At 42.2% G+C, this 24752-nt stretch overlaps 1 protein-coding gene across 1 annotated transcript in view; it reads left to right on the forward strand.

The window, feature by feature from the left end:
* The window catches only part of FBXW8 (F-box and WD repeat domain containing 8), a 57456-nt gene that overhangs the window by 19990 nt on the left and 12714 nt on the right, over window positions 1–24752 (forward strand). Inside the window, exons 5-7 of the mRNA XM_089499657.1 lie at window positions 8506–8663; window positions 18590–18786; window positions 19069–19278. Coding sequence (XP_089355783.1) covers window positions 8506–8663; window positions 18590–18786; window positions 19069–19278 — 565 coding nt within the window. The remainder of the gene's footprint in view (window positions 1–8505; window positions 8664–18589; window positions 18787–19068; window positions 19279–24752) is intronic.

Genomic DNA, 24752 nt, shown 5'->3' on the forward strand with positions numbered 1-24752 from the left:
ATATACTATTTCCACAGCATTCCCTTCATCTAACAAGCTGGTAATTTTATCAAAAAAAGAGATCAGGTTTGTCTGGCATGACTTGTTTCTCTGAAACCCATGTTGACTTTTTGTGATTATGGCATTGCCTTCTAGATGTTCACAGACTCTTTGTTTAATGATCTGCCCTAGAATCTTTCCTGGTATAGATATCAGACTAACTGGATGATAATTGTTTGGATCCTATTTTTTTCCCTTTTTGAAGATGGGGACAACGTTTGCCCTCCTCCAGTCTGCTGGGACTTCTCCTGTTCTCCAGGAGTTCTCAAAGATTATTGCCAATGGTTCTGATATTATATTTGCAAGTTCTTTTAATACCCTTGGATGTAGTTCATCTGGTTCTGGAGACTTATATTTGTTTAGGTTAAATAGGTATTCCTGGACTATCTCTTTACTTATTCTGTGCTGAAATTCCCCTTTTCTGTCCTCTGCTCCATTATCCTCAGGTTGAGCACCCTTTGCCTTTTCTAATCAAAATTCAGTATGGTCATAGCCAGCTCTCTTCTACAAACTACAGGTCATCATAGACAGAACTGGTCCATAACAATGAAGAGATTGCAGAGTGCAAGTCATTTGCAAACTAATAATTTGCAAGCAAAGAAGCAGCAAAGAAGTGAATGCGTTAAAGGAAGCATCCTCCTGTCTTAGCCCCACTACCTTCTCTAATCGCTAGTTGAAATTTGGTGAAGCCCCAAGTAAAGTGGAGATACAATACAAAATGTCGTGGACTTTACCAGAGAAGGGGATTTGATCAGATGTAGTTTACCCCTTTTTTACGGTTAAATACCCACTTGGCAAATTGTATCTGTTCAAGCTACTTCATCAGTGCTGTTGTTGAAAGTGCAGCAGACCTGTCTTGCTCCTGCATATGGTTTATCTCAGGGGTAGGCAATCTTTTTGAGCCGGGGGCCGGGTTGCTGTCCCTCAGACAACTGGGGGGCCGAAGCCAAAAAATAAATAATTATTTTTTTTAAAAAAAAATTAAATATATAAATAAACCAGGACAAATGTAGGACAAAATTTTCAAATGGAAGACACTTTTTTTAAAAAATGGAGGACACGCGAAAAAATTTGCTGATTTTTAAAAAAATGTTAATATAAATGCATGTTTCTGAGGCTTTAATAGACAATTGCCCCCAAAGGCCCTGGCGGCAATCGGAGGCAGGACTGGGCTGGGGCCGGTCCCAAGGCCTCGCCGGGCCGCAGGTTGCCTACCCCTGGTTTATCTAAACAGGGCCATGAACAAAACCTCCTCATCAGATTCAGAAAAGCATCTAGCCTGCCTATAGATCAGGTCTTGATGCCTCAGACTGCCTTTTCCCTTTTAATATCTTGGTTGATAGCTAATGATTAATGTCTCTTCCTTTTTTTGGAGGCATCTAAGCTGGCTTTCTTTGCCTAAGCCTCTCTTTTAAAATTTATCTCGTCTTCAGGCTGATATATCTAAAAATGAGAAACATGAAGCAAATTAAAAATGACCTAATAAGAGATTTATTTTAACAGCAAGGGAAGAAGAAACAACTGCATAGATATGCGCGAGAATTCAGCCAGGCTAATTTTAGACATTGGTAATGAGCATGTAGGTCCCTGAGTGTATTGCAAATACTATTTGCCTTGTTGTCTTGGTGCACCAAGTCCATCTGGAATGATGAAGGTAAAACAACAATTTTGATGATAGAAAAATAGGCTGTGATTGGTACCAGGGCCGTTTCTTTAAAAAGAATGTCCCTGTTTGGGTCTCTTCATTCTATATTAATGGCATTCCCTATTGAACATATAAAGGTGCCATTTCAATTACTGGTCCAGCTAGCCTCATGTTGACTGCTCTGACTTGGCAGAACAAAGAGAAGTATCTCTGATTGTTCTGCTTACGATCAGTCAAGTCAGGAGGAAGAAACATGTGGTTGTTCTGGTGGAGTTGGACTACACCTCCCCAGAACCTTCACCATGGAGTATGATGACTACAACTGATGGGATCTGCAATTCAGTAACTTTTCAAGGGCCATGTGTTCCTCATTTGTGCTTTAAAATGCGGGGCTAGGAATGGGATTTGGGTCTTTTCATGGTGAAAAGTATATGTTCTGTTACTTAGCTACGAGACCTCCTCATTTTGTTCTTAATAATATTATTTTTGAAGAGATGAACACTGTGCTGATACAGTGCCTGGCAGTTCTTATCTCCTGGTTTCCTTGAGCGGATCAATAGGTTGAGAAAACAACAACCTTGCACAACCAAAGGATCAGAAGGGGAGGCAAACAGAAGAAGGGGAAGAGTATGCCTTTTCTCCAAGTGGCTGGAGATTGAGGGTACCAAAGAAGGTGAAATGGGTAAGCAGCTCCTCTTTTCACTCATCCCAAATGGAGCTGCTTAGGGCAGAAGACAATTTAGGCTGCAAAATAGAGATAAAAGGAGGAACGACTTGAGCACCCATCTGCAGATCCATTTTTCCTTTTAACCGGCTGCATGCTAATTGTCTACAATTGCTAAGTGTCCTTGAGAATTCTCTATTTTGCAGAGGCTGCCATAGTGTTTTTCTAAGTCTGTGTAGGTGGGTGGCGTTGGGCTTTGTTTTGAAAGGGAGGCACACGTGACACAGACGCCTGTCATTTTGAAGCTGGGAGATGTGCAACGGTAGAAAGGCTGGTTGCACATAACATTGATTGGGGAGTGAGGTAACCACAAACATCGCAGTCTCAAATGAAAAGGAATCCAAGGTCTGACCCAGAATACAAGTATCGTAACCACAGCATAAAGTGTTATTGATAAACACGCGCCTGCCAGAATGAGTTCCCTGATGTCAGGCCATAAGCATGAGCCTCTTTAGAGAGGAGAAATGAGAGCTGCTATTCTACAGCTCAGGTTGCTATCAATCAATTTCTTTCCTTGGTTGAATGGAAAGGGGTTAGAATCGAAAGTTGTTGGGTTCTTTTAAATTTGATGACATGAAACCATCTCATGGAGCTCTTTCCCCCAATTCCCCCTTAAAACAAGGAGTATTGCTATCTCCTTCTTGGGTGCAAATTCAGTAGAAGTAATCTGAAATCGACTGGCATTGTTCGATCGTTCCTCTCGTCCATACCCCCTTTTAAAGGGCCTATACTTTTAAAATGTTTATCACATAGCAATTGAAATTGGTGCAACCCAGATTGGCATCAATTTTTTAACATTTCGACTGAAGGGCCACTTAATTTTTTTAAAATAATGAACAAACATAAAATAAAATCTATCCCGTCTCCCTCCTTTTGTCCCTTACAATATGAAGATGAAGCTGTTGCTTGTCACTGAGCTGTACTTCCAAATTTTCTAGCTATTATTCTCATTTGTCTGCAGTATTACCCAAACCCCCAAAGCAAATCCCTAACTATGATTCTCACAACACTAATGGGGCGGGAGAGTGTTTCTTAATGGGTATTATATCAAATTTGGATGAAATGAAATAGAGATTTCCAGACAAAGAGTAAATAACATGTATATTGAAATGTCCAAAGCAGAGATGTGGAACCTTGCCCCCAAACCCAGAAAATTATCACATTTTTTCAATGTTTGTCAAAAGAAATTCCCCCCTTTTAAAGGAAAGAAATGGGAAAAAACAGTTTTCCCTTCAAGCTTTCAACATTTCCAGGAATTTGACCTCTCTAGCTCAAAGCACTTGACAGACATTCCTGGGAATTCTTACAGCAATATTATAAGGGAGGCCAGGATTATTATTTATGCACTGCAAATGTGGAGCTAAAATTGGGAAGGGACTTGCCTTGAATGAAAGGCAAGGTGAGATTTGATGTTCTCCACTAGCATTCATGGGCCTAAATTCAGTTGCTAGTTCCAGCTAGAGTAAAGACAATGAGATTTCTAAAATGTTTACTTAATATTACTTGTAGATTCAGTTGATGTACTTTATTTGGAACTACTAATTTTATTTTGATCAGGATGCCCAATTTGACAAAATACATGTTTGCCAAAGGGTAACTCTTGCTGAGTCTTACTCCCAGGTAACTGTGGATAGCATTGCAGTCTTACCCACTACACAAGGAGTGGGGAAAGTGCAACTCCAAGGGCTGTTTTTGCTGTCACTGGGGCCCATTTTTGCCCCCCAAATAATCCCAAATGCCCCTTGGGATGCAGGAGGCAATTTCAGCACAGTTGGGGACTTCCTAGCTGTTTTTATGCCCCAGAGTGAGATTTTCTCCAATAGGAAGTGACCCAGGTATCAACTTTCAGGTCGCTTCTTGTTGACATCCTGCAACCAAAATGGCTGAGGAGTTGTTGCTGCGATGTGCCATCCAGTCAACTTTGACTTATGACAACCCTCTGAATGTGAGACTTGTAAGAGCTCTAGCCATTGACTGGTCTGGCAAACTCAAAAAGGGCCAAAAGTGTGGTGAAATTGTCAAGTTGAAGGTTTCATGGTCAGCATCCACAGTTCTTTGTGGGTTATTTCGGGCTATGTGGCCATGTTCTAGAAGAGTTTGTTCCTGACGTTTTCCTACATCTGTGGTTGGCATCTTCAGAGAATGATGGCATGGCATGGCAGAGAATGGCATGCCAGCATTCTCTGGCGATGCCAGCCACAGATGCTGGTGAAAGGTCAGGAATAAACCCTACTTGTCAGGGATGATGGGAGTTGTAGCTCTTCAACTCAGGCTCGAACTCACCACCTTGTTACGCACCGGCGCTGACCAGTTTTGGCCAGTGGTTAAAGCTTTGCTCTAAAGCAGCAGAGTTACAGAGAATAGGCTGAAGACCCTGACAAACTCTCCAAGCCTTCTCACTCTTGCTTCCACAGAAGTCTTCCCACTTCTTCAGGATCCAGCTGGCTCTTGTATCTTCACCCAAGACACCAGACAACTCAGTAGTCTTATATAAAAGATCTACTTTATTCTACTATATACAGCTCCAAAACTATCCAATACAACTCCTCACTACTATCCACTACTACCCACAAAATACATTAGGATTCATAGCCATTATTATAGTCATTGGATCATACCACCCACTCTTGTCAGTATCCACCCAGTGGGCGTGTACATCCATTCTCATTGGTTCTCTTGGTTCAACCCACAATTAATGATTTCATCATCTCAGCCTTGACCACTTAACAATTCTCAGGTGTGTTCAATTATCCACTTTGCATTTCTGTCCTTGGCATTTAGGACTTGTTAATTCCATTACCTTTTACACCTGTGTGGCTTCTATTTGCTTCTGCTGAGTCACCCTGACTCTCACATACAAGTTTTATTTCAATCACTGTATATCCCATGTTGCATTTTCCTTAACAACTAGAACATGGGCACATAGCCCGAAAATCCCACAAAAACTGTGGTGAAATTGCTTCCCCTGATAAGTGATGGGAGGCATTAAAATAATTATATTTCAGGGGATCCTCAGATCCCTTTAGGGGCTAATGCTGCTCTCTGACCCCCCCCCCCATGTTGCTCATCCTTGGACTATGCTTGAGTCCATAATCCTGTGCATATTTCCTTGGAGTAAATCCTGTGGAAATCAGTGGAGTTCTAAATATGCATGCATGTTCCCACAGTAGGTAGGTAAATAGATATACAGTCGATACATTTTCACAAAGCAGTTCAATTCCACCCCCTGCATCTGCTGCTGTTGCCTCATTTATAGGTCAGCTTTCACAGCTGAGAAAAAGAGATGAGCTCACCACCAGCTCAAAGAGGTTGGGTTACAGATTGTGGGAAAGGCTAGAATTTCCCAAAGTGGCAAGTGCATTCGCTGTCTTTGTGAAGATGAGTCTTCTAGGCACCCCAGCCAAGGGTAAGATGGGGCCCTTTGCTCTAGCTTCCCTACTCACTTGGCCCAGCCACTGAGCACAAGTTGTATCCTGGTAGCTTTCATCCAGCCTGCTTTTAAGCCACAGACATTTCCCATTTGTCTAGACCTCAACAAAGGATCACCACTGAGTTAATGGAACCTATATAGGTGATGGCTTACCAATTGATTCAGTAGGTCTACTCGATTTGAGACTAACAAGTGGATTTAGGTTCCTTAGGGTCCTGCCAGATAGGATTTGCCTTCAAGACGGCGCAGTTTTGCTGCTCCTCTAAATCCTTTTCCATCTTGTCAGCTGCTTTCCAGAGTGCGCAAGTCTGCAAATTCAAGTGATGGGCACAAGACAGAAATGTTGATAGATTTTGGATTTTCCTAGCTGTAAAGGCTCCTTATGCATCTTCCCTGTCAGCCAAGGAACAGCTAGTCCAGAATGTCCCCTGGCCTTCAGCAATGAAATATGTTTGCAAAAGTTTCACTGTTTGCCAGCACTGGTCCTGTGGATTGAAGGAGCAGACCGATGGCTTATTTTTGTGTGTTTGTCAGCTTACGTGCATTAACTTGCAGTTGTACTTTGCACAAATGCTAATGAGACAGCCATCAACGCTGGGGTCCAAAGGCTTACTAACAATGCAACAGAGATAACTGAGTCTTTAATTGGCTGAGTGTAATTGTCATTAGGCAATGATAAGGACATCTGGGGCTCTGGAGAGAGATTGAAGTTGGCATAGGTACTCGCGTTTTCTGTAGCTTTCCAGTGTTTTTGTTTTTGGTTATCCAGGAAGTTGCCAGCCTCTTCAGCACCGCTTTGCAAACACCCGGCTTCTGTCAGTTTCTCATGGGGTCCGCTTGGCTGAAGCACCTCTTTTGTCTGGTTCGTTTCCTTCCTTGGTCTGTGAAATGGGTTCAAGGTCAATGAACATTAAGTACACATAATCTGGCAGATCATTGCAAATCATTTGTATCAGACGGCAGAATCCTGCACATGTCTACTCAGAAGCCCCCTTGAGTGTAATAGCCTTTATTCTCCAGTAAGTGTGGAGGGGATTGCATCCCAACTGCATTAAGATAAGCAGTTTGGAAGGTTTTGCCATTCATAGATATTTGTTTATCCCATTTTTTCCATGACTCTTTTATTAATACACACACACACACTGATATTCCCATTGATGGGAAGACCCAATTAACTGATGAAAGAGCCAATGCATAGCAACGTAATATAGCAGAAACAGCCAAATACAGGCCTATAACTAACATCATCAATTTTTTCCTCCTGTTTGGTTTGTAACACCTTGCTTGATGAAGAAACCAGTGAAGCTTTGAAAGCTTTCAACATGTATATTGTGCCTTTTGGTTGGCCAAAAAAGGTATCACTGTTTGGTGGATTTTTGATCAGTGTTCCATACAGTGATTGCAGAAAAGCTGTTAAAAGCCCCACAGGCTGGATTAAAACATGGTGAAGCCCTGTACTGTGTCAAGCTGAGATGCCTGGTTGCTTTTAACAGGAAAGGTATGCTGTTCTTACAGTTAAATAACATTTGAATTTGACATTGAGATGACAAAATTAGAAATGGGAACGGTATTTAAAATCTGGAGCCTGAAACTGCAGCAGATTTAGTGTGTGCATAAATCTGGCACTGCCTCCGTAGTTAATCTGTTCTAGCTTTGGGCCGCAGAAGCTACTCTTTGGTATGCTACTTTCTGTACCACTTTTCAGTGTTGGAACAAATAGCCAGTTCAGTGGCATGAGTATGGATTTTTCTGTGGCGTTACCCTGTCGGTGGAACTTAACTGCCCCACGTGTTCCGCTTTATTTTTGTTTGGCTAGGGATTGGAAGCTTCTCTTTTCCAGCAAGTCTGTGATTTTGTTGTTGTGTTGAGGTATGACGTTTTTACTTGGCTCTGGATTCTTTTGGCTCCTTTTAATTTGGTGTGTTGATTATCTTTGATCATATTTGCTGTTTTGTTTGGAAGATTAAATTTGTATTGCTGTTATGATCTTGTGAGCTGCTTTCTGAATGCTTATGCCTTGAAAAGCAGGATATACGGTAACTATCTAGGCAGATAAAGAAAACGAACTTGTTCAAGACTGCTTAGGAGCTTAGTGCCTGTTGTGAATCTTGTTCTTTTTTCTCTCCCCCTTTATATATTTGCTATGGCTGTTACACACAAATCCACCCTCATGGTTATGAATATAATGAGTTCAGTGTGGGGTGTATAGACAAATAGCCACAATTTGAGGTTTCACTTCCTTGCTGTGTACTCCCCAGAATGGGCAAAAGAGAGGCCTGAACTATAGAACCTCAGTTCCAAAAGATTTTGGGAACCTTTCCAGCCTTCCTTGTGGAAAAAAATTGCCCAGGGAGGGGGGGAGAAAGAGAGTGGTCAATGTATTTCTGGCTATTCTAAATCATGTGTGAACAGTCGAGAAACAAAGTGTACCCTCCTGCATATCCTTGGCACCTAATGTTCTCTTTGTCCATGTGAGCAGAGCTACAAGTACGCGTATGGGAAGAGGGTCTCCAGCCTCATCTGCAAAAGGTTTCTATTCATGGTGGAAAGGAGATGGTGGATTGAACCCAAATGCTTTGCCTTCACTTGCAACCAGCGAGTCAGTTCTCTTGTGGCTTCCCTTGACTCATGAAGCTTTTGGAACTAATGTTTGGCTTTCTTTTCCAGATACACATCAGGGGATGTGAAGCTGTGGGACACTCGCACCTGGGACTACGCAGCCCCTGTCCTGGAACCGGAGCATGGCTCGGCTGAACCTGGCCCTCGGCCACATGCCTCCTTTGTGAGGATAAACAGCTCCCTGGCTGTGGCTGCTTATGAGGGTGGTAAGTTAATGGCAACTCTTTCCTAATATTGTGTGCGTCTGTGTGTGTTTTTTAAAAAGCTTTCTGAAAATGAAGCAGCTGTGCCCAGCTTTATGTGTGTGAGAGAGCAACTCTAATCCTCTCTGTATACACACACGTGTGTGCACTCACACTTGCTTTTATGTGGAAAAAAACGGCCAAATAACCCTCAGTGCATTAGGAGGCCTTGGATTGTGGTACCCATTGAAACTGCTGTTTATTCCTCCTAGAGCTGCTGCTTGGGGGAATGATGCCAGGTTGTGGTTCAGCCAAGCTTGTCTTGAGCAAAGAACTTGTTTCAACCTGTTTCACCCCCTTTATTTCTCGAGATAGAAGGGAGCCAGGCTTGCAAGACAAAGACTAAACCAGATAGTGTTTGATGAATGGAAAGCTCTCTTCATTACTCATCTCCTTTCGGTGTGTATGGAGACTATATAGCAAAATGAAGTATGTGCATTCATTGATCCCCTTTGCTTTAACGGATAGTAAAGGGGAAAAACTGCTTTACTGAAGACATGTATGTGTCTTTGATTGAGAACAAGAACCAGACTTATTCAGGCACACAAAGTTTATAGATTCCATAGCTATAGAAATGTGTGTTTAGTATAAATGAAGCAGATTTTTGTTTGGCATAAATGGAGGATATTCTGTGAGAGCTTGAAGTTTGCTTGCAAGTTTTCAAAAAGAGCAAGTGAACTTGTTGTCAAAAGTATCATGCCCAACTATGATGCTACATTGTGAAAGGCCAGGCAGAACATGTTGTGTTGATCAGTTGATCAGATGCAGAGGCTGGAAAAGTTTTGGACTACAGCTCCGAGAATCCCCCAGCCAGCATGGTTGTAACTTCTCCAAACTTTTGGTAGAAGTACATGTCAAAACTAAGTCACTTTTTAAAAATACTTTTTTATTTTATACATTAAAAATTGCTATTCTAATAGTTAGATTATTCCTTAATCCAAGAAAGGCTCGTGTTAATGGATAAAAGAAGCAGAATGTGGTGCCCCGTCATGATCATGAAGTTTCCACCTCCTGGCCCTCCTATGCAATGAAAGCCATTCAGAAGATGCTCATCATTTTTTATATTCTAGTTCATTGAAGACTCTTGTATATCTCCTTAACACATAGCACTGGGAAACAGCCACTTTTAAGGCTCTACCTGTTTTTATGGATGCCAAATCTTCCACATCTGTTTTGCCTCTAGCTTGGTAATAGTAATAGCAGTAACATTTACATTTCTATACCACTTTATAGTGCTAAACACTCTCTGCCAATTGCCCCCAACAAGCAGGTGGGCAGGTTTCTCCTTCTAACCTCTATCATAAAACACCATGTTAGGTGTTAAATATATAATTCTAAGTACTTACAAAAATGTGAGCGGTCATTGAGAAACCATGTCCTCTTCTGTTACACATCGTACCGAATGCCTCTTCTAACATGGTGCTTGCTATGAGATGGAGGTGTTATCTAGACCAGTGTCTTGTAAATAACAAAGGAGGTGAACACCAACTTTGTTAAAGAAAATGTTCTTTATTTTCACTTTCATTTCTTGATAAGCCTGACACATTTTGAGTGCAGTGTTCTCTTTCTTACAGGCAGCTAAGAACATTTGATAAAATAGAATTCAAATGCATTATAGGTAGCTATGTCTTTCCATTTTAAAAATCATTTTTAATGAAAAGGATGCCCGTGGAATCTAAGCGTAGTCATATATATATTGCGCCTCTTTTGGGAGAAAGGTGGGATATAAGAAAATAAAATAATAATAAATAATAATATTCTTTTTTAAAAGCCTGAGATTTGGTTAGGGTTTTTTTACTATTGTATTTACTAATGACTTCATTTAATATAAGACACCTAACTTCTGGAACACTCTTTCTCTAATGTTTATGTTTCTTAGTTCTTAACACATTCTAATTTACAATCAGAGTAATCTACATTCAAAAAAGTATAAAATAAAAAGACAGGGAGAAGAAAGTGAGAAAAGAGAAAGAGGAAACAAAAAGACGTATAAGTTATACACAATAGGGCACTGACCCCGCAATCTTGACTACAATGAAAAGAAAAAGAAAAGAGAAAACAGAATAATTTGAAAACATTATCCCACCATTACAGAGCCAGTTAAATAACCCTCCTCAAATTACTATGAACCATAACCGCCCATTATTACATTGTTAGGTATCTTCTTGTTAAAAAGAAAAACCCATTTGGTGAATTTGCCTGAATGATGATAATTGTTGGACACCGGAATATCTGATTTGCGTTGAAGGCAACGGTTGGTACGCAATTACGGGTGCAATTTATAAAATCAAGTACTTGGGATGTATTTTGCTCTACGCTGGAGAGACAGGAAAGCGTCTCCCTGCAAGATTCAAGGAACATGTTGCTGATGTGAAGTGCAATAAAACTAGCGAGAGTATGCCCTTCCGTACGCAGGGAAAATATTTGAGTAAAGCTGTTTGTGCTAGGGGCCGAACACAGCCTTTAAAGAGGGCAGTCTTTATTATCAGTTGAAAATCTGTATCAATATGGAAAAAGAGGTTTACCTACACACATGCGTGAGTATATCTTAAGGGTATAACCGAGTGCTCCTGTTGCTTCCACAGTTCCCTGGAAGTTAGAAGTAAGAAGCACAGTCCATTTTCCTCTCAGGCTGTTTCACACATTACACTCTGTACATGCTTTCAAAACATCTGCTTGTTGTGTTCACAATGAAAATTTAAAGTGAATGTAAAGTTTTGTTTGTCTAACTCGCTGTTTGCTAATTTTGTTTTATTGTTTTATTATTTGTGAGCTGCCTTGAATTCCACGCTTGGAGAAAAGCAACGAATGAATGAATAAATGAATGAATGAATGAATTACTAAATAAATAAGTGTTTCCCCTTGCATATATAGGAAGAGGGTAAAGTAAAAAGGAGGTAAGGAGGGAAAGAAAAAACATGGCAGCACCTTTAAGACTAACTGGTTTTTGTTTTAGCATAAACATTTGTGGAAATAAACCCAGTACAAGTTTTTTTTTTAATGTAGTTTCACTGGCTTGGATGTATAAATAATCATTTCACCAGCCACCTCTTCAGCAGCGTCTATATCAGTGGTCCCCAAACTGTGCTCTTTAAGGGATTTTGGACTTCAGCTCCCAGAATCCCAGACTGTTGGCCAACATGGCTGAGGCTTCTGGGAGCTGAAGTGCAAAATCTCTTAAAGAGCAAAGTTTGGGGACCACTGGTCTATATAGACTGGACCCAAGGCTTCAACAGATGGTTTTGCCTGTCAGCTCCTATACCAACTTCAGTGGAGGGGACATCACTGTGTACATGTTCATAGCTATTCTCCGTGTGCTGGAGCTCTTATGAAGAAGGGGGGGGGGTATATAAATCAAATAAATAAAGCCGTTTCTAGGATGGAGGACCATCGCCTCCCAAAAATAATACTCTACGGTGAACTCGCCACGGGTCAGCGCAAGAGGGGCGCTCCAAAGAAGAGATACAAGGATTCCTTGAAACAACATCTCAGACTTGGCCAAATTGATCACCAGCAATGGTCCGCCCTGGCCTTGCATCGGGAGGCATGGAGACACACTACCCAGGATGTGGCAGCCTTTTTTGAAATCACATGCCGAATGAGTCTCAAAGAGAAACGACAACGCAGAAAGAACCACAACTTGGAAACATCACCCAAGGAGACATTTTGCTGTGCTTTCTGCAACTGGACTTGTTTATCTCAGATCGGCCTTTTTAGTCATCAACGCGCTTGTAGAAAGCGTGGGATGAGTCTTTCCTGAATCTTCGTTCGTGAAGAAAAGCCAGAGAGAGAGAGAGAGAGAGAGAGAAAGAAAGAAAGAAATGCCCTCATCGAACTCACATTAACATGAAGAACTCTTAGGAAATGTATCTGGGGTGCAGCGGTGGAGAGAAGATGAGCAACAACTCTTGCTGACTCTCTTCCAAGCTTTTGTAAGGCTTTGATTTGGTGCTTTTTCTCAGTTCTCTCTCCCCTTCTTGTGTTTTTCTTTTGTGCGCTTGTGACCGATGTGGAGAAGCCATCTGGTAGCGTTAGGAGGTAGCGCTGTTAGCCTCCTCTGTTGAATCTGCTCTTAGCAAATTCGTTGACACAACACTGTTTCTTCCCTGTTCAGCAGAGCTCCAGCAGCGATGCCCTTGGCAACCAAGCTCTGCAGAGGAGCCGAGAGCCCCCTCCTGCTCCTTCAGCCTTGCTGTCCTTACATTCTGCCAGCTGAGCAAAGAGTTCTGTGGACCACCCCAGTGGTCATACTTCCCAATTTCACCCTGCTACTTACCCTAAGGAGAAACAGTCATTATGCATAGTATACAGTGGAGCCTTTGTATTCACTGGGGTTTGGTTCCAGGAACCCAGTGGATACCGAAATCTATGGATGCTCAGGTCCCTTTAAATACAGTGACATAGTAAAAGGATGTTCCTTATATAAAGTGGCAAAATCAAGGTTGGCTTTTTGGAATTTATATTTTTGGGAACATTTTCAAGCCATGGATGCTTGAATCTGTGAGTAAACAATCCATGGACACGGAGGGTTGACTGTATTGATGGAGATCAACATCTCAGGGACTCTGAATGCTAGGAGGGAGGCCCTCCCTTCTCTTTCTCCCTCACTGCCCCAGAGGAAAGCATTGAAATTTTGGAAAATTAGTAGGCCAGTAGTGGCAAAATGTTACATTTGTGAACATTTTACATTTTACAGTGGAGCCTCGGGTTACGAAAGTAATCCGTTCCGCGGCCGCTTTCGTAACCCGAACGGCTTTCGCAAGCCGAATCCCCATAGCCGCTAATGGGGAAAAGCCGCGATTTGGTGTAAAATCGCGGCAAAAAGCACCAAAAGTTTTTTCGGGACCCGAAAAAACTTTCGTAACCCGGATCAATAATTTCCTATGGGTTTTTTTCGGGTCCCGAAAAATTCGTAACCCGGGTATTTCGTATCCCGAGGTTCCACTGTATCTTAAATAAAAGACAGGCCTTCCTACCTGGCAGAAGGTGCACACTAAATGTCAGTAATAAGACTGGTTCCACCAAGGGCTGAGCATTATTAATTTATAGCTTTCTTTGGGTTTTTCAGGCTATGTGACCATGTTCTAGAAGAGTTTATTCCTGACATTTCGCCAGCATCTGTGGCTGGCATCTTCAGAGAATGAAGAGCAAGATGCCAGCCACAGATGCTGGTGAAACGTCAGGAATATACTCTTAGAACATGGCCACATAGCCCGAAAAACCCACAGAAAACCATGGATGCCGGCCATGAAAGCCTTTGACTTGACATTATTTATTTATTCCATTTATATCCCACTATTCTGGCTTGGCCTTAGAAACCCCTGGGGTGACCTTGGGCAAGTTGCACTTTCTCAGCCTCTGAGGAATGGCAATGGCAAACCCCCTCCGAAAAAGCTTGTCAATTAAACCATATAATAGGTTTGCTTTAGGGTTGCCATAAGTCAGAAACGACTTGAAGGCACACAACAACACAACAGTAAGCTCAAGGGGGATTGTATGCCTTTGCTGCTTCCTAGCTAGGTGAGGCTGAGCAAGGCTAGCACATGGCTCAGTGGAGTCTTGAACCTACATCTCCCAAGTACATTCTTGACCAAGAAGCTATGCGACCACATATGAGTGAAAATGTGTATTAGCTGTCACTCTTCAAGTCAGATGGACCAATAGTGCGACTCAGGATAAGGCAGGCTAAGATGCACTTAAAATCTTTTACTGTAGGCCTTTCCCTCTATCCCACCTTCTTTTACCTTTGCAAAGAGGGAGTTGTGAGAGGCCGAGCTTGTTGAATCCATGTCTGTTTCTTAACCTTTCTAGTATTCATCACAACGGGAGCAGAGGCCTTTGGGAAGCAAGAAAGAGATACGGAAACGCAGCTGGTTACCCTCCAGAGTAACCCACCTTCTCCCTGCCCACCTTCCATCTCTAGCAGGAAGGCCAATAAGACTTGGCAATTGAATCCACAGTTGTGATGGTTTGAATTCCAACTGACTGGCCTCCTATTTCTTCTGCCTTATTTTCCATTGTCAGCACTGGCAGCCTTCCAGTTGGATTTTTTTTTAAAATCACTAATTGCCTTCCATGTTGCCTTACCCGAAATGAATCAAATCAAAATGCTTTTCCTGGAGCATTAGATAAAGCAGGGAAAGGAGTTCTGGGTAATGAGCAGATGCTGCTAATGCAGGGGCTGTAGGGGCCTTGCCAGGGCTCCATCTGCTCCATGCTTGCCTGGCTCTGGCACGAAGCCATTGCCTTGTGGAGGGGGCAGGAGCATTGCTGGCTTTAACCCATTGCCCCCTCCCATTCTGATTTACACCGTGGAAGATTTTCATATTGCAGCATGGAAGGTGAGAGGAAGTGCCACCTTCTTCACGGCTGTGTTCATGCGAATGAAGATGGGGCTTTTCGCATCCTCTTGGAAATGGGTTCAGGTGGAAGCAATAGCCAGTGATTGAACAAGTTCCTGTTTTTGGACTACAGTTCCCAAAACCCTGGGCCAAGATGGTTGTTGTCCATATTAGCTGTGGAATTTTGGGACTTGTAGTAAAAAGGGACCCTATGCATGCTCTGGCAGTAGCTTGCTTATGTCTCATCCACACATCCATAAATGTACAAAGGCTCATGCAGGCTCCAAGAGGGTTTGTTTAAATTTGGGGCATGCCACTTTACAAATGGCTCCCCCCCCCCAATTATGATCATCGTCCAGCCATCTTTTTATTTGTATCCCAATGGCAACCCCCCTCTGAAGAAACTTACCAAGATAACCCTGTCACAGGCCTTGGGGTCACCATAAATGCGACTTGAAGGCACACAACACACAAAAAAGAAAGGGGGTGGAGGGGGGAAGAGACGAAATCTAGAAACACCCTTAAGACTGATTTATTTCGACATGTGCTCGCATGGATTTCAATCCACTTCTCCAGATGCACTGATGGATCAGATCATAGGGCGACAAGATACAGAAAGATGCAGATAAACCCTACTTGACTGCTCATGTGTGAGATGATACGGATCAGTCAAGTAGCTGGCCTCTGATATTGTGAGTGACATTACTAGGATCTATACATGTTGCTGCCATGGTAACTGTGGGAATAGAGTTGGCGTCTAAGCTTGTAGTAGGGTCCCTTTATTTCCATACATGTAATGTGTGCTTTTAGAGTTGGGTAGGTAAGGATGGGAAACCATCTGTAAGGAGGTAAAGGCATGTTTCTCAGAGATTGTAAGAGGGCAGTAGTATTCTCCAGAACAGCTTGTAACTTGTTGATAATGCATTTGAGTAGATGCTGTTGTACCAGTGGACTTGACTGTAAACAGCAGATTTGGTAATGTACAATAGCACCCCGAATCCACAAAACAGTAATACCTTTATTGGACCAACCAAAATGCACAAAATATATAATGCAGGCTTTCGAAGCTTGCATCATATATTTTGTGCATTTTGGTTGGTCCAATAAAGGTATCGATTTTTGTGGGTTTTGCGGGATGATGATGATGATGATTTATAATGTGTGGGAGGTGGAACAGAGAAAGGGAAACACTTAGGATTGCTCAGTGGGTTTTAAAGGCTAAATGAGAATTTGTACAAATTTTAGAACAGCTAAAAATGTAAGAAACAATGCTAAAGGGTTTGCTGTGGCATCAAACAAACCCTTTGGAGTTTGGGACCGAAGTAATTGGCTTCTTGCACAGTTTTCACCCAGTATCTGATACTCTTGTTGGTCTTTTGAAAGATATTAACTAGTTTTATAATGCCTGCGTGGGCAGCTGCTGCTTTGTGTGTTTTGTTTGAGGTTTTTTCCTCCGAAACCAGTCTTAGCCATTATTTACCTTTCAAATAATCAACATAATTACCGTTATGTCTCAAAGTAAATTTGGAAAGGCCCTTCTCCAAGAGCCTTATGACTCCGCTGGGAGAGTTTCTAGTTGGGACTTATACACTTTAATGGTGGCCTAATTGCAGATTTGGCTCTGTGCACACGCAACAAAGTGGTTAATTGTTTAGGCAAACAGATTAATTGAAATATGCATCTATAATTTGTTTTTCTAAAAAGGTGCAGCAACCCCAAAATGGCTTATGGATGCTTTTCGCTCCCCTGATGCGGACCATAAATATTCAGAAGGAATGCTATTAGGAGATAGCTCCCAAAATGTGTGGTGTGGGAGTACTTCCCAGGCCCCAGAATATCTTTACAGAAGTGTACATGAATACCCATTTAAATGTGTTGGGATGCTATTTCATTGCCGTGTTCTTGCTTTGTTTCCTTTAGAGCATGGAAGAAACCTTTTTAACCTAGCATCCACAGCAGCATAAGGGAACATTCTCACACATTTCTGGGAACTAGGAGTTCCTTGTTTGTTAGTTCAGATGGGGAAAGGATATTTTCACTTCCAGTCTTTCGCAAACATCTGAAGCATCTGACTGGAGCATGGCTCATCGATGTGTTCTGACAAGTGAAGCATTAGACAATCAGGACCATGGAGAGCTCTCTGTGTGGAAGATTTCAGAACTAGTGTGGCTAGCCTGGGCCTGAAATACGTTCCACTCTGTGTCCTCCTTCCTAACTACTATATAAATATCATGTAGAAGTCTAGAATTCAAAGACATAGCCATGTTAGTCTGTAGAATCAATATGTAGAGAGATCTAGTAGCATGTTTGAGACTCACTGAAAGAAAGAGGTTGGCAGCATGAGCTTTCGTAGACTTCAGTAATGCATCTGAGGAAGTCTAGGAAAGTTATACTGCCAACTTCTTTCAGTTAGTCTCAAAAGTGCCACAAGATCTCTACACAATGTGTAAGTTTAGACATTTTAGTCTGAAAATTTATCTAAGGGACACCATTTCACTGTGCCATTGTATTTAATTGGAATTGAGCATCCAAGAATTTTGGTATCCACGAAAGGACCAATCCCCAGTGGATAGAAGCACTGACCCCCCTCTACTCTCTCATCCACCCAGCCTTTAGCGTGCGCACAAACTGTTAGACCTGCTGGAATTTATAAGTTCTTTGGCATAGGTTCTTTGCTTCATCCTTTAGATCCTTTGTTACATGCCCTTAGGTTTTGCCCTTGACTTATTCATGGGTCATATCAAAATCCATAATTCTGGCCCCAAAACCTGCCTTCAATTTACAGTTGTCCCTCCATATTCGCTAGGGTTGGGGGAACAAGACCACCGTAAATATGGAAAAAACGCAAATAACAATAGCACTGTTTTTACCTGAGAGGACACCTCTCTAGGAATCTCTAGTTCCTCCAGTGCAACTCTGTGGTCAATGTCCAACATACACTGACCATAGAATGGCACTGGAGTATCTACAAATGGTCTTTCAGTGCAACTTTTAGTTAAAGTTGACTACAGAGTTGCACTGGAGGACCTAGAGATTCCTAGAGAGAACATATTAATGAAATCCGTGAATAATCAAATCCGCAAATATCAAAGCTGCAAATATGGAGGGATGACTGTATACACGTGGTCAACGTATAGTCGAGTATATACTTCTGCTCAGGTCCTACATAGCCATTCTGAAAGGAGACTAAGACTGCTGTCACACTGCAGTATTAATGCAGTTTGACACCACTTTATCTGTCGTGGCTCTATTCTATGGAATCCTGGGATTTGTTATTTGTTGTAGCACCAGAGCTCTTTGATAGAAGCCTACATATCACATAAAGCTACAAATCCCAGAATTCTATGGCATTGAGCCATGGCAGTTAAAGTGGTGCCAAACTGCATTAATTTGGCAGTCCAGATGCAGCCTATGCCATTCCTCCACCTCAGTCTGCTGTGGGTTTCCATTTTTCACCTTGAATGAAGATGAAAATAAAAATAATGTTGTGGTCATCAGCATTGCAACTACAGTATTGTTTTCCTTGTTTTTTGTCTTACCGGTGTGCAGGGTTAGTTAAAGTGTGGAGTCTGATGTTGGGTTCTGAGCCAATTCATCACTTCCAGCACAACCAGAAGATACAAGCTCTGGCTCTCTTATCTGAAGGGACAGCTATAGCAACTGCATCAGCCTTCCAAGTCAGAGTGGAAAGTGCTAATGACAGGGGATACTGGGAGACCGTTGCCGAATTTGAAATCCAGAAACTGGTGAGAACACACATGGTGCCCTCCAGATGTTTTGACCTGCAACTCCCATAACCATGAGGCAGCACTACCATGATCAGGTGTGATGGGATTTGTGTTCAGAACCCTGGAGAATGCTAGCTTGCCTACCCTATTTGAGAATGCCAATGTATTTTGAGGGGGTAAAAATGCTCCATGCAAAAAAACATGGTGTATGTGTATGGAAAGAGAAAGAAAACAGAAAAGAGAAGGTCGGGCTGAAAGAGGGCATTTTGGTTAACTCTGAACTCATCTGAATTCTTGCAGGTCAAGTCACTCAGCCTGGTGCCCTGTGTAGTGGACCGTCCTGTGGTGGTAGCAACTGCAGAAGAGGTTGTCTACCTTCTGAAGGCAGGAGAGCCAGCCAAAGTTTTGCATTCTGTCTATGGCCAGCCTGTCACATGTCTTGATGTCTCAGCCAATGAAGTGGCATTTGGAGTAAAAGGTTTTGGCTGGTTGCTCAATGAAACCAACAAGGTGTGTAAGCAGTTTGGTTTGTTGTTAACTGCCCTCAAGTCGATCTCTACTCATCGCGACCCGATGGATGAGACCTCTCCAAGACCCTCTGTCCTCCACTGCTCTGCTTAATTCCTGCAACCCCTTAATATCTTTGACCTCCTTTATAGAGTCCATCCATCTGGCATGTGGCATTCCTCTCTTCCTACTTCCCTCCACCTTTCCCACCATTAATGTCTTTTCCAATGAGTCCTTCCTTCTCATGATGTGTCCGAAGTATGACAGCCTCAGTTTGGTCATTTTGGCTTCCAGGAGGTTTCTGGCTTGATCGGCTCTAGGGCCCATTTGTTTGTCCTTTTGGCTGTCCATGGGATCCTCAGCACTCTTCTCCAGCCCCACATCTCCAATGAATGGATTTTCTTTCTATCTTCTTTCTTAACTGTCCAGCTCTCACATCCATACATACTAGAAGAAAATCCAACTCTAACAACTCTTGTCTCTTAAGACATTTTTATGGCTGTCATTCCCCAGAGAGAGGAGCAAAGGGCGGTGGGGAAGAACACTTACTCTCAGATAAAAAGTAGCAGATTTTTAAAAAGAGGCATCCTAATTGACAGGAGTGGAGAGAAAGCAGAGACCAGATAATTTGGCTGCTACATTTATTATCATTAACACCAACGTCGAATGGCCAAAAATGTGCACTTCCGATTAAAATGGATTACATTTTCTTCCTATTAAAGTTTGAATCAGAACAACAATAACAACAATAAACAATAGGTAGATAGATGGGCAGAGTGGCCGTTGCACATTTGAGCAATTTGGATAGTGGCCCCTGAGTTCAGTGTAGTTGTCAACCCTTGTATGAGGTGGATTGCACATTGCTCATGCATGTGCTTGCAGGTCATGTCTGTTTTCTTGATCTCAAAAGCTTGAAAACAGTTTCTTGATAGGGGCCCACAAGGTGCTCTTTGATAGCTTGGAGCTGGCAAGCAATACCTGTATGGTTGGATTTACTAAAATGTCCCTGTGCACTTTGGCAAGTGGTAAAATTATGAAATCTTGGGGTAATTCTGCCTTAATATAGCTTGCAGATTTGGATACGGAGGAGCCTCGAAGGGAATGAGACCTTTCTATGCAACTGAAGGCCTCTAGGGGGAACTGTTTTCCTTCCTTTAACAAACTTACATACCTTTCCTTTGAAAGTGCTCAAGGAAGAACTTCTTGGAAGCACTTGAATATTAGTTACAGATTATATAACTTTATTCAAATTCAAGATGGCATTCCAGATGGATAGACTCAAACAAGGAAGCCATGGCCCTGAGTCTGCAAGACCTGAGCAGAGCTGTTGAGGATTGGTGTCCTGGGGATGTCTCATTCATAGGGTTGCCATAAGGGTGACTTAAGGGCAGTTAACACACAGTGTATAAATACTTGTAATAAATCTATGTTGGTTGTTGGTTTGTTACTGCATGACGTGAAAATGGCTGGACCAATTTTCACCAAATTTGGACAGTATGTTTGAGATGTGCCAATTTAAATAAAGGCTGCATTGTGCAACAAATGAGTTGCAGGCTCTGGCGGGGGGGCACCCCAGTTGTTTTTTCATCATACAGAGTGCTGTGTTTGACAGCCAACAAGGAGAGGCCTGCTCTCTCATGTGCAAATGAGGCTGTTAGTGCCCCAAGAGACAGTGTCCTCCAGAGCACTTGAAACTGTGAATGCACACTGATGATGAGTAATGGTTCTCCCAAACAAAACTGTAAATAAATGTGTAGTTTCTGCTAGCACTACAGCTTGTACATGAACACATTTGTTGTTACTACTTGTATACTCAGGTCATCTGAGTGAGTCTGCATTGCCCCCGTTACCTACTACACTTGTCCTTTTGCATTCGCTGGGGTTAGGGGCACAGGATGCCTGTGCATGTGGGAAAACCACAAATAACAAAACATTATGTTTTTGCTGAGAGAACACATCTCTAGGAATCTCTAGGTCCTCCAGTGCAACTCTGTGGTCAACATCTGCCAGACCTTGATCATAGAATTGCGATGGTTCCTTTTTTTAAAATATAAGTTGGTTCCTTTTTTAAAAATAAGAGTTAAAGTACAGTACTTACATTGACCCGTGGATAAGTCGACTCAGGTTTTTTTGGGTCAGTTTGTTGATTTAATTTTTTAGACTTATGCATGAGTATCTACAGTAAGTTGAGCAGTGTCATGCTGTCCAGGAGGTCCTCCCCAGAGATATCACTCCGAATCTGGCTCACCTGTCCATCTCCTGTTTTGTTCTTGATGCTGATAGGTGGATCAAAGTTTTTAGTTTAAAAGCAGTATTAAACTCCTGCTCCCTTTGCCCACCTCTGCCTTAGAAGACCAAAGTAGTTGTGTCCCCAATCAACCTGGAACAAAAGAGATCTGCTGGAGGCTTCCCAAACTTCAGTGTTCAGTGTGTTTGGAGTGGTTTCCTAATTTAGGTCTGAAGTCTATTGTTGTGTGCTGGCAGATGGTTTGTGAGCAGTGTATCAGTGTGTATTCTAATCAGGGAGATGGGGCTGAAGGAGCCCAGACGGCTGGGATGTGTTTGACAAGGACGCTAGCTTGCTTGGCATTGCTGCGCCGGCTGACATCACGCCGGAAACTAATTACTAATGTCTACTATGATAATTATTCCCTCGACGTGAAGGGACTTTGCATTGGTTGATTACTCTGGTCAGGAGTCGATGATCTATCTCTAGATTAGCGTTGAAGATGTATTGGTGCATTCTGGCCCCATTTCAGAGGGATGGGACCCTGCATCCGTTCAGCAGTCATGTTTCATTTGACGTTTTCTGGGCCAAGATTCTGTACAGCGTTGGCAAGAAAGTAACTGGATGAGTTGAATACATTTATCTAGACTGGTAGGTGTTTTTGAATCTTCCACGCTCTTTAGATTGTACGGCCCTCTTGCATTGTTTCAGAACGGATCAAAGAATTTTTACTGGACTAATCTGCTTTTTAACAAATGGCCAGTTTTAATTATGCATTAAATGCATTTGCATAGTATCAAAGCACAGCTAAATGCTATTTTTCAGAACTTCAAAAAGTTCTGTTCATAATTATTTTAATATTTTATTCCCTGTAATAGTAGCATAGCAACCTCCCCCCGCCCAAAAAAAAAAAAAAAAAAAAAAAAAATCAGTGTGCCACATAATGTTCATCCTCTTGGTTAATAATAAAAATTGTTCTCGAGTTAAAATTGGCACCTCTAATTCATCAGTTGAAGGCCAGCTTGCTATAGAGGTTTGAGTGTTGGACTGGACTCCTGGAGACCAGAGTTCAAATCCCAACTCAATCGTAAATCCTCTGAGTGATCTTGGGCAAGTCACATTCTCTCAGCCTTAGAGAAAGGCATATCCTTGTTAACAATGAAGGTCCCCTTGCCTTTTGAAAGTGAAGTTTAAATTCTTGTGATTCTGCTGAATCTACTTGGAGGCAATGGTATAGTTGCAGTCCTTTGGTCTTCTACATACAGATATACTCATCCCTCCACATATGCAGCTTTGACTTTTGCAGATTTGATTATTCATGGATTTTATTAATATGTTCTCTCTAGGAATGTCTAGGTCCTCCTGCACAACTCTGTGGTCAACTTTAACCAAAAGTTGCACTGAAGGACCTAAAGATTCCTAGAGAACACTCCACTAGGCATTTGTAGCTCCTCCAGCGCAGTTCTGTGGTCAATGTCTAGCAGATGTTGCCCACAGAGTTGCACTGGAGGACCTAAAGATTCCTAGTGCTTTTGTTATTTGCGGTTTTTCCACATTCGTGGTGGTCCTGTGCCCCTAACCCCAGCCAATGTGGAGGGACGGGTGTATTTGCTTTCTTGTGTTGATATTTATGGAACCAATTTGTATGAAATACAGTACTTAATATCAGCATTTCAGAGTTATAATTGGATGTACTCTCAATCATGGCTAGACATTTTTCTGGAGTATACGTTGTATAGCATGTTGCACTGGTCTTGCATCAGTTTCCCTGGCTTAGTTTCTGGGCACAGTTCAGGGTGCTGTTGTTGACCTTCTGACTGCTAAACAGTTTGGTGAACAGGTATCTAAATCTCTACTTTCTTCCCATTGAACCTATCCTTAATTTCTACTATCATTGGAGGCCTTCTATATAGAAAGAGGCTAGAATGGTGGGACTTGTGAGGGCCTTTTTTCTTTTTGAGTCGAACCATTTTATCAACCATTCCTGTTTTCTTAAATATCTTTATTGTCTTTTTACACATGACAGGGCCTTTTGGGGGTAGCAAGACTCTGTTTATGGCGCTGCCTCCCTAGCGAGGTGAAATTATTTTTTGCCTTATTCCGCTTCAAAATGGCAGTAAAGTCTGTTCTGCGTTGTTGTGCTTTTCATGTTGTATAACGCTTTTTCTTCCATTTAAAATTTCAGTGCCATGTGGTTTTGGCTTCAATAGTTCTTGATTTTATGAGAAGTTCTGGTCATTTTATTCTGCGTTGCTCCAGGAGAAATGGGGATGCTACTGATAAATATAGTAAAAATGGCAATAAATAAATGAATTCACCAAAGCAAGGCACACTGCTTTATTTCTTGCTTACTTATCTTTCCCCATCCTGTCCTAGTGAGAGAGCAACTGTCATGTTTGGTGGCTGGGCAAAGACTCCCTTTCCTATTTTTCTTTGTCCACAGGTTAAATGATTTTGGTGACCTCCATTCTGCCTCCAGCGGACATCTGTCCACATCTCAACCTCATTGGGCTTGGCCATCCTCTCGACTTGGCAAGGCTGCCTGGAGGAAAGGTCCATGGGCAGAAACAGCCGGGGTTGCAGGTGCCTTGGCAGAGTTTGCCGCGAATGCCTGGCCAGTGTCTGTCCATGCCATCATGTCTGGCTGTCCTTGGCGATGATGGCTTTGAGATGATCGCTTTAAATCTCTTCAAACACCAACTTGAAAGGAAACAAAAACCTTTTCTGTTGTTGTTTTTGGTTTTGTTCAAATGCATCTCCAGTGATTAATATGGCAAGGCTGGATAGTTTGGGATTAATTTATCTTTTTTTTTGTGCCGCAAGGCATCCTGTTGGCTGCGAAGATGGAAAATGTGCTATTGCTTTAGTTGATTCCCAAGGTTGTTTCTTTGAGCATTGTACAAGTAGGCTCAGCGTACATACATACATGTGGGTGTGTGTGTGTGTGAGAGAGAGAGAGAGAGAGAGTAAAAAGTCACCTTAGGAATGGCATGAAAATCTATTTCCCCATGATTCTAGATGAGGTAGCATTCCCTGTGCTACAACACTGACTTCTCCCCTGGAAAGGGAGTCTGGCTGGCTGGTTGTCAAAAAATTACATCATATTGGAGTAAACTGCTTTTAAATCAAACATCCATTATTCATGCATATTAACTGCTTTACGTCTCTCCCCCCCCCCTTTTCCCCCCACACACTCCTTCCCCAACCCAAATGCTACCTCTTCTGTGTAGATACACACTTTTTTCTAGGC

Source organism: Sceloporus occidentalis, unplaced genomic scaffold (assembly GCF_023333645.1).
Source record: "Sceloporus occidentalis isolate IW3139 unplaced genomic scaffold, rSceOcc1.0.p SCAF_138, whole genome shotgun sequence".
Classification (NCBI taxonomy): Eukaryota; Metazoa; Chordata; class Lepidosauria; order Squamata; family Phrynosomatidae; genus Sceloporus; species Sceloporus occidentalis.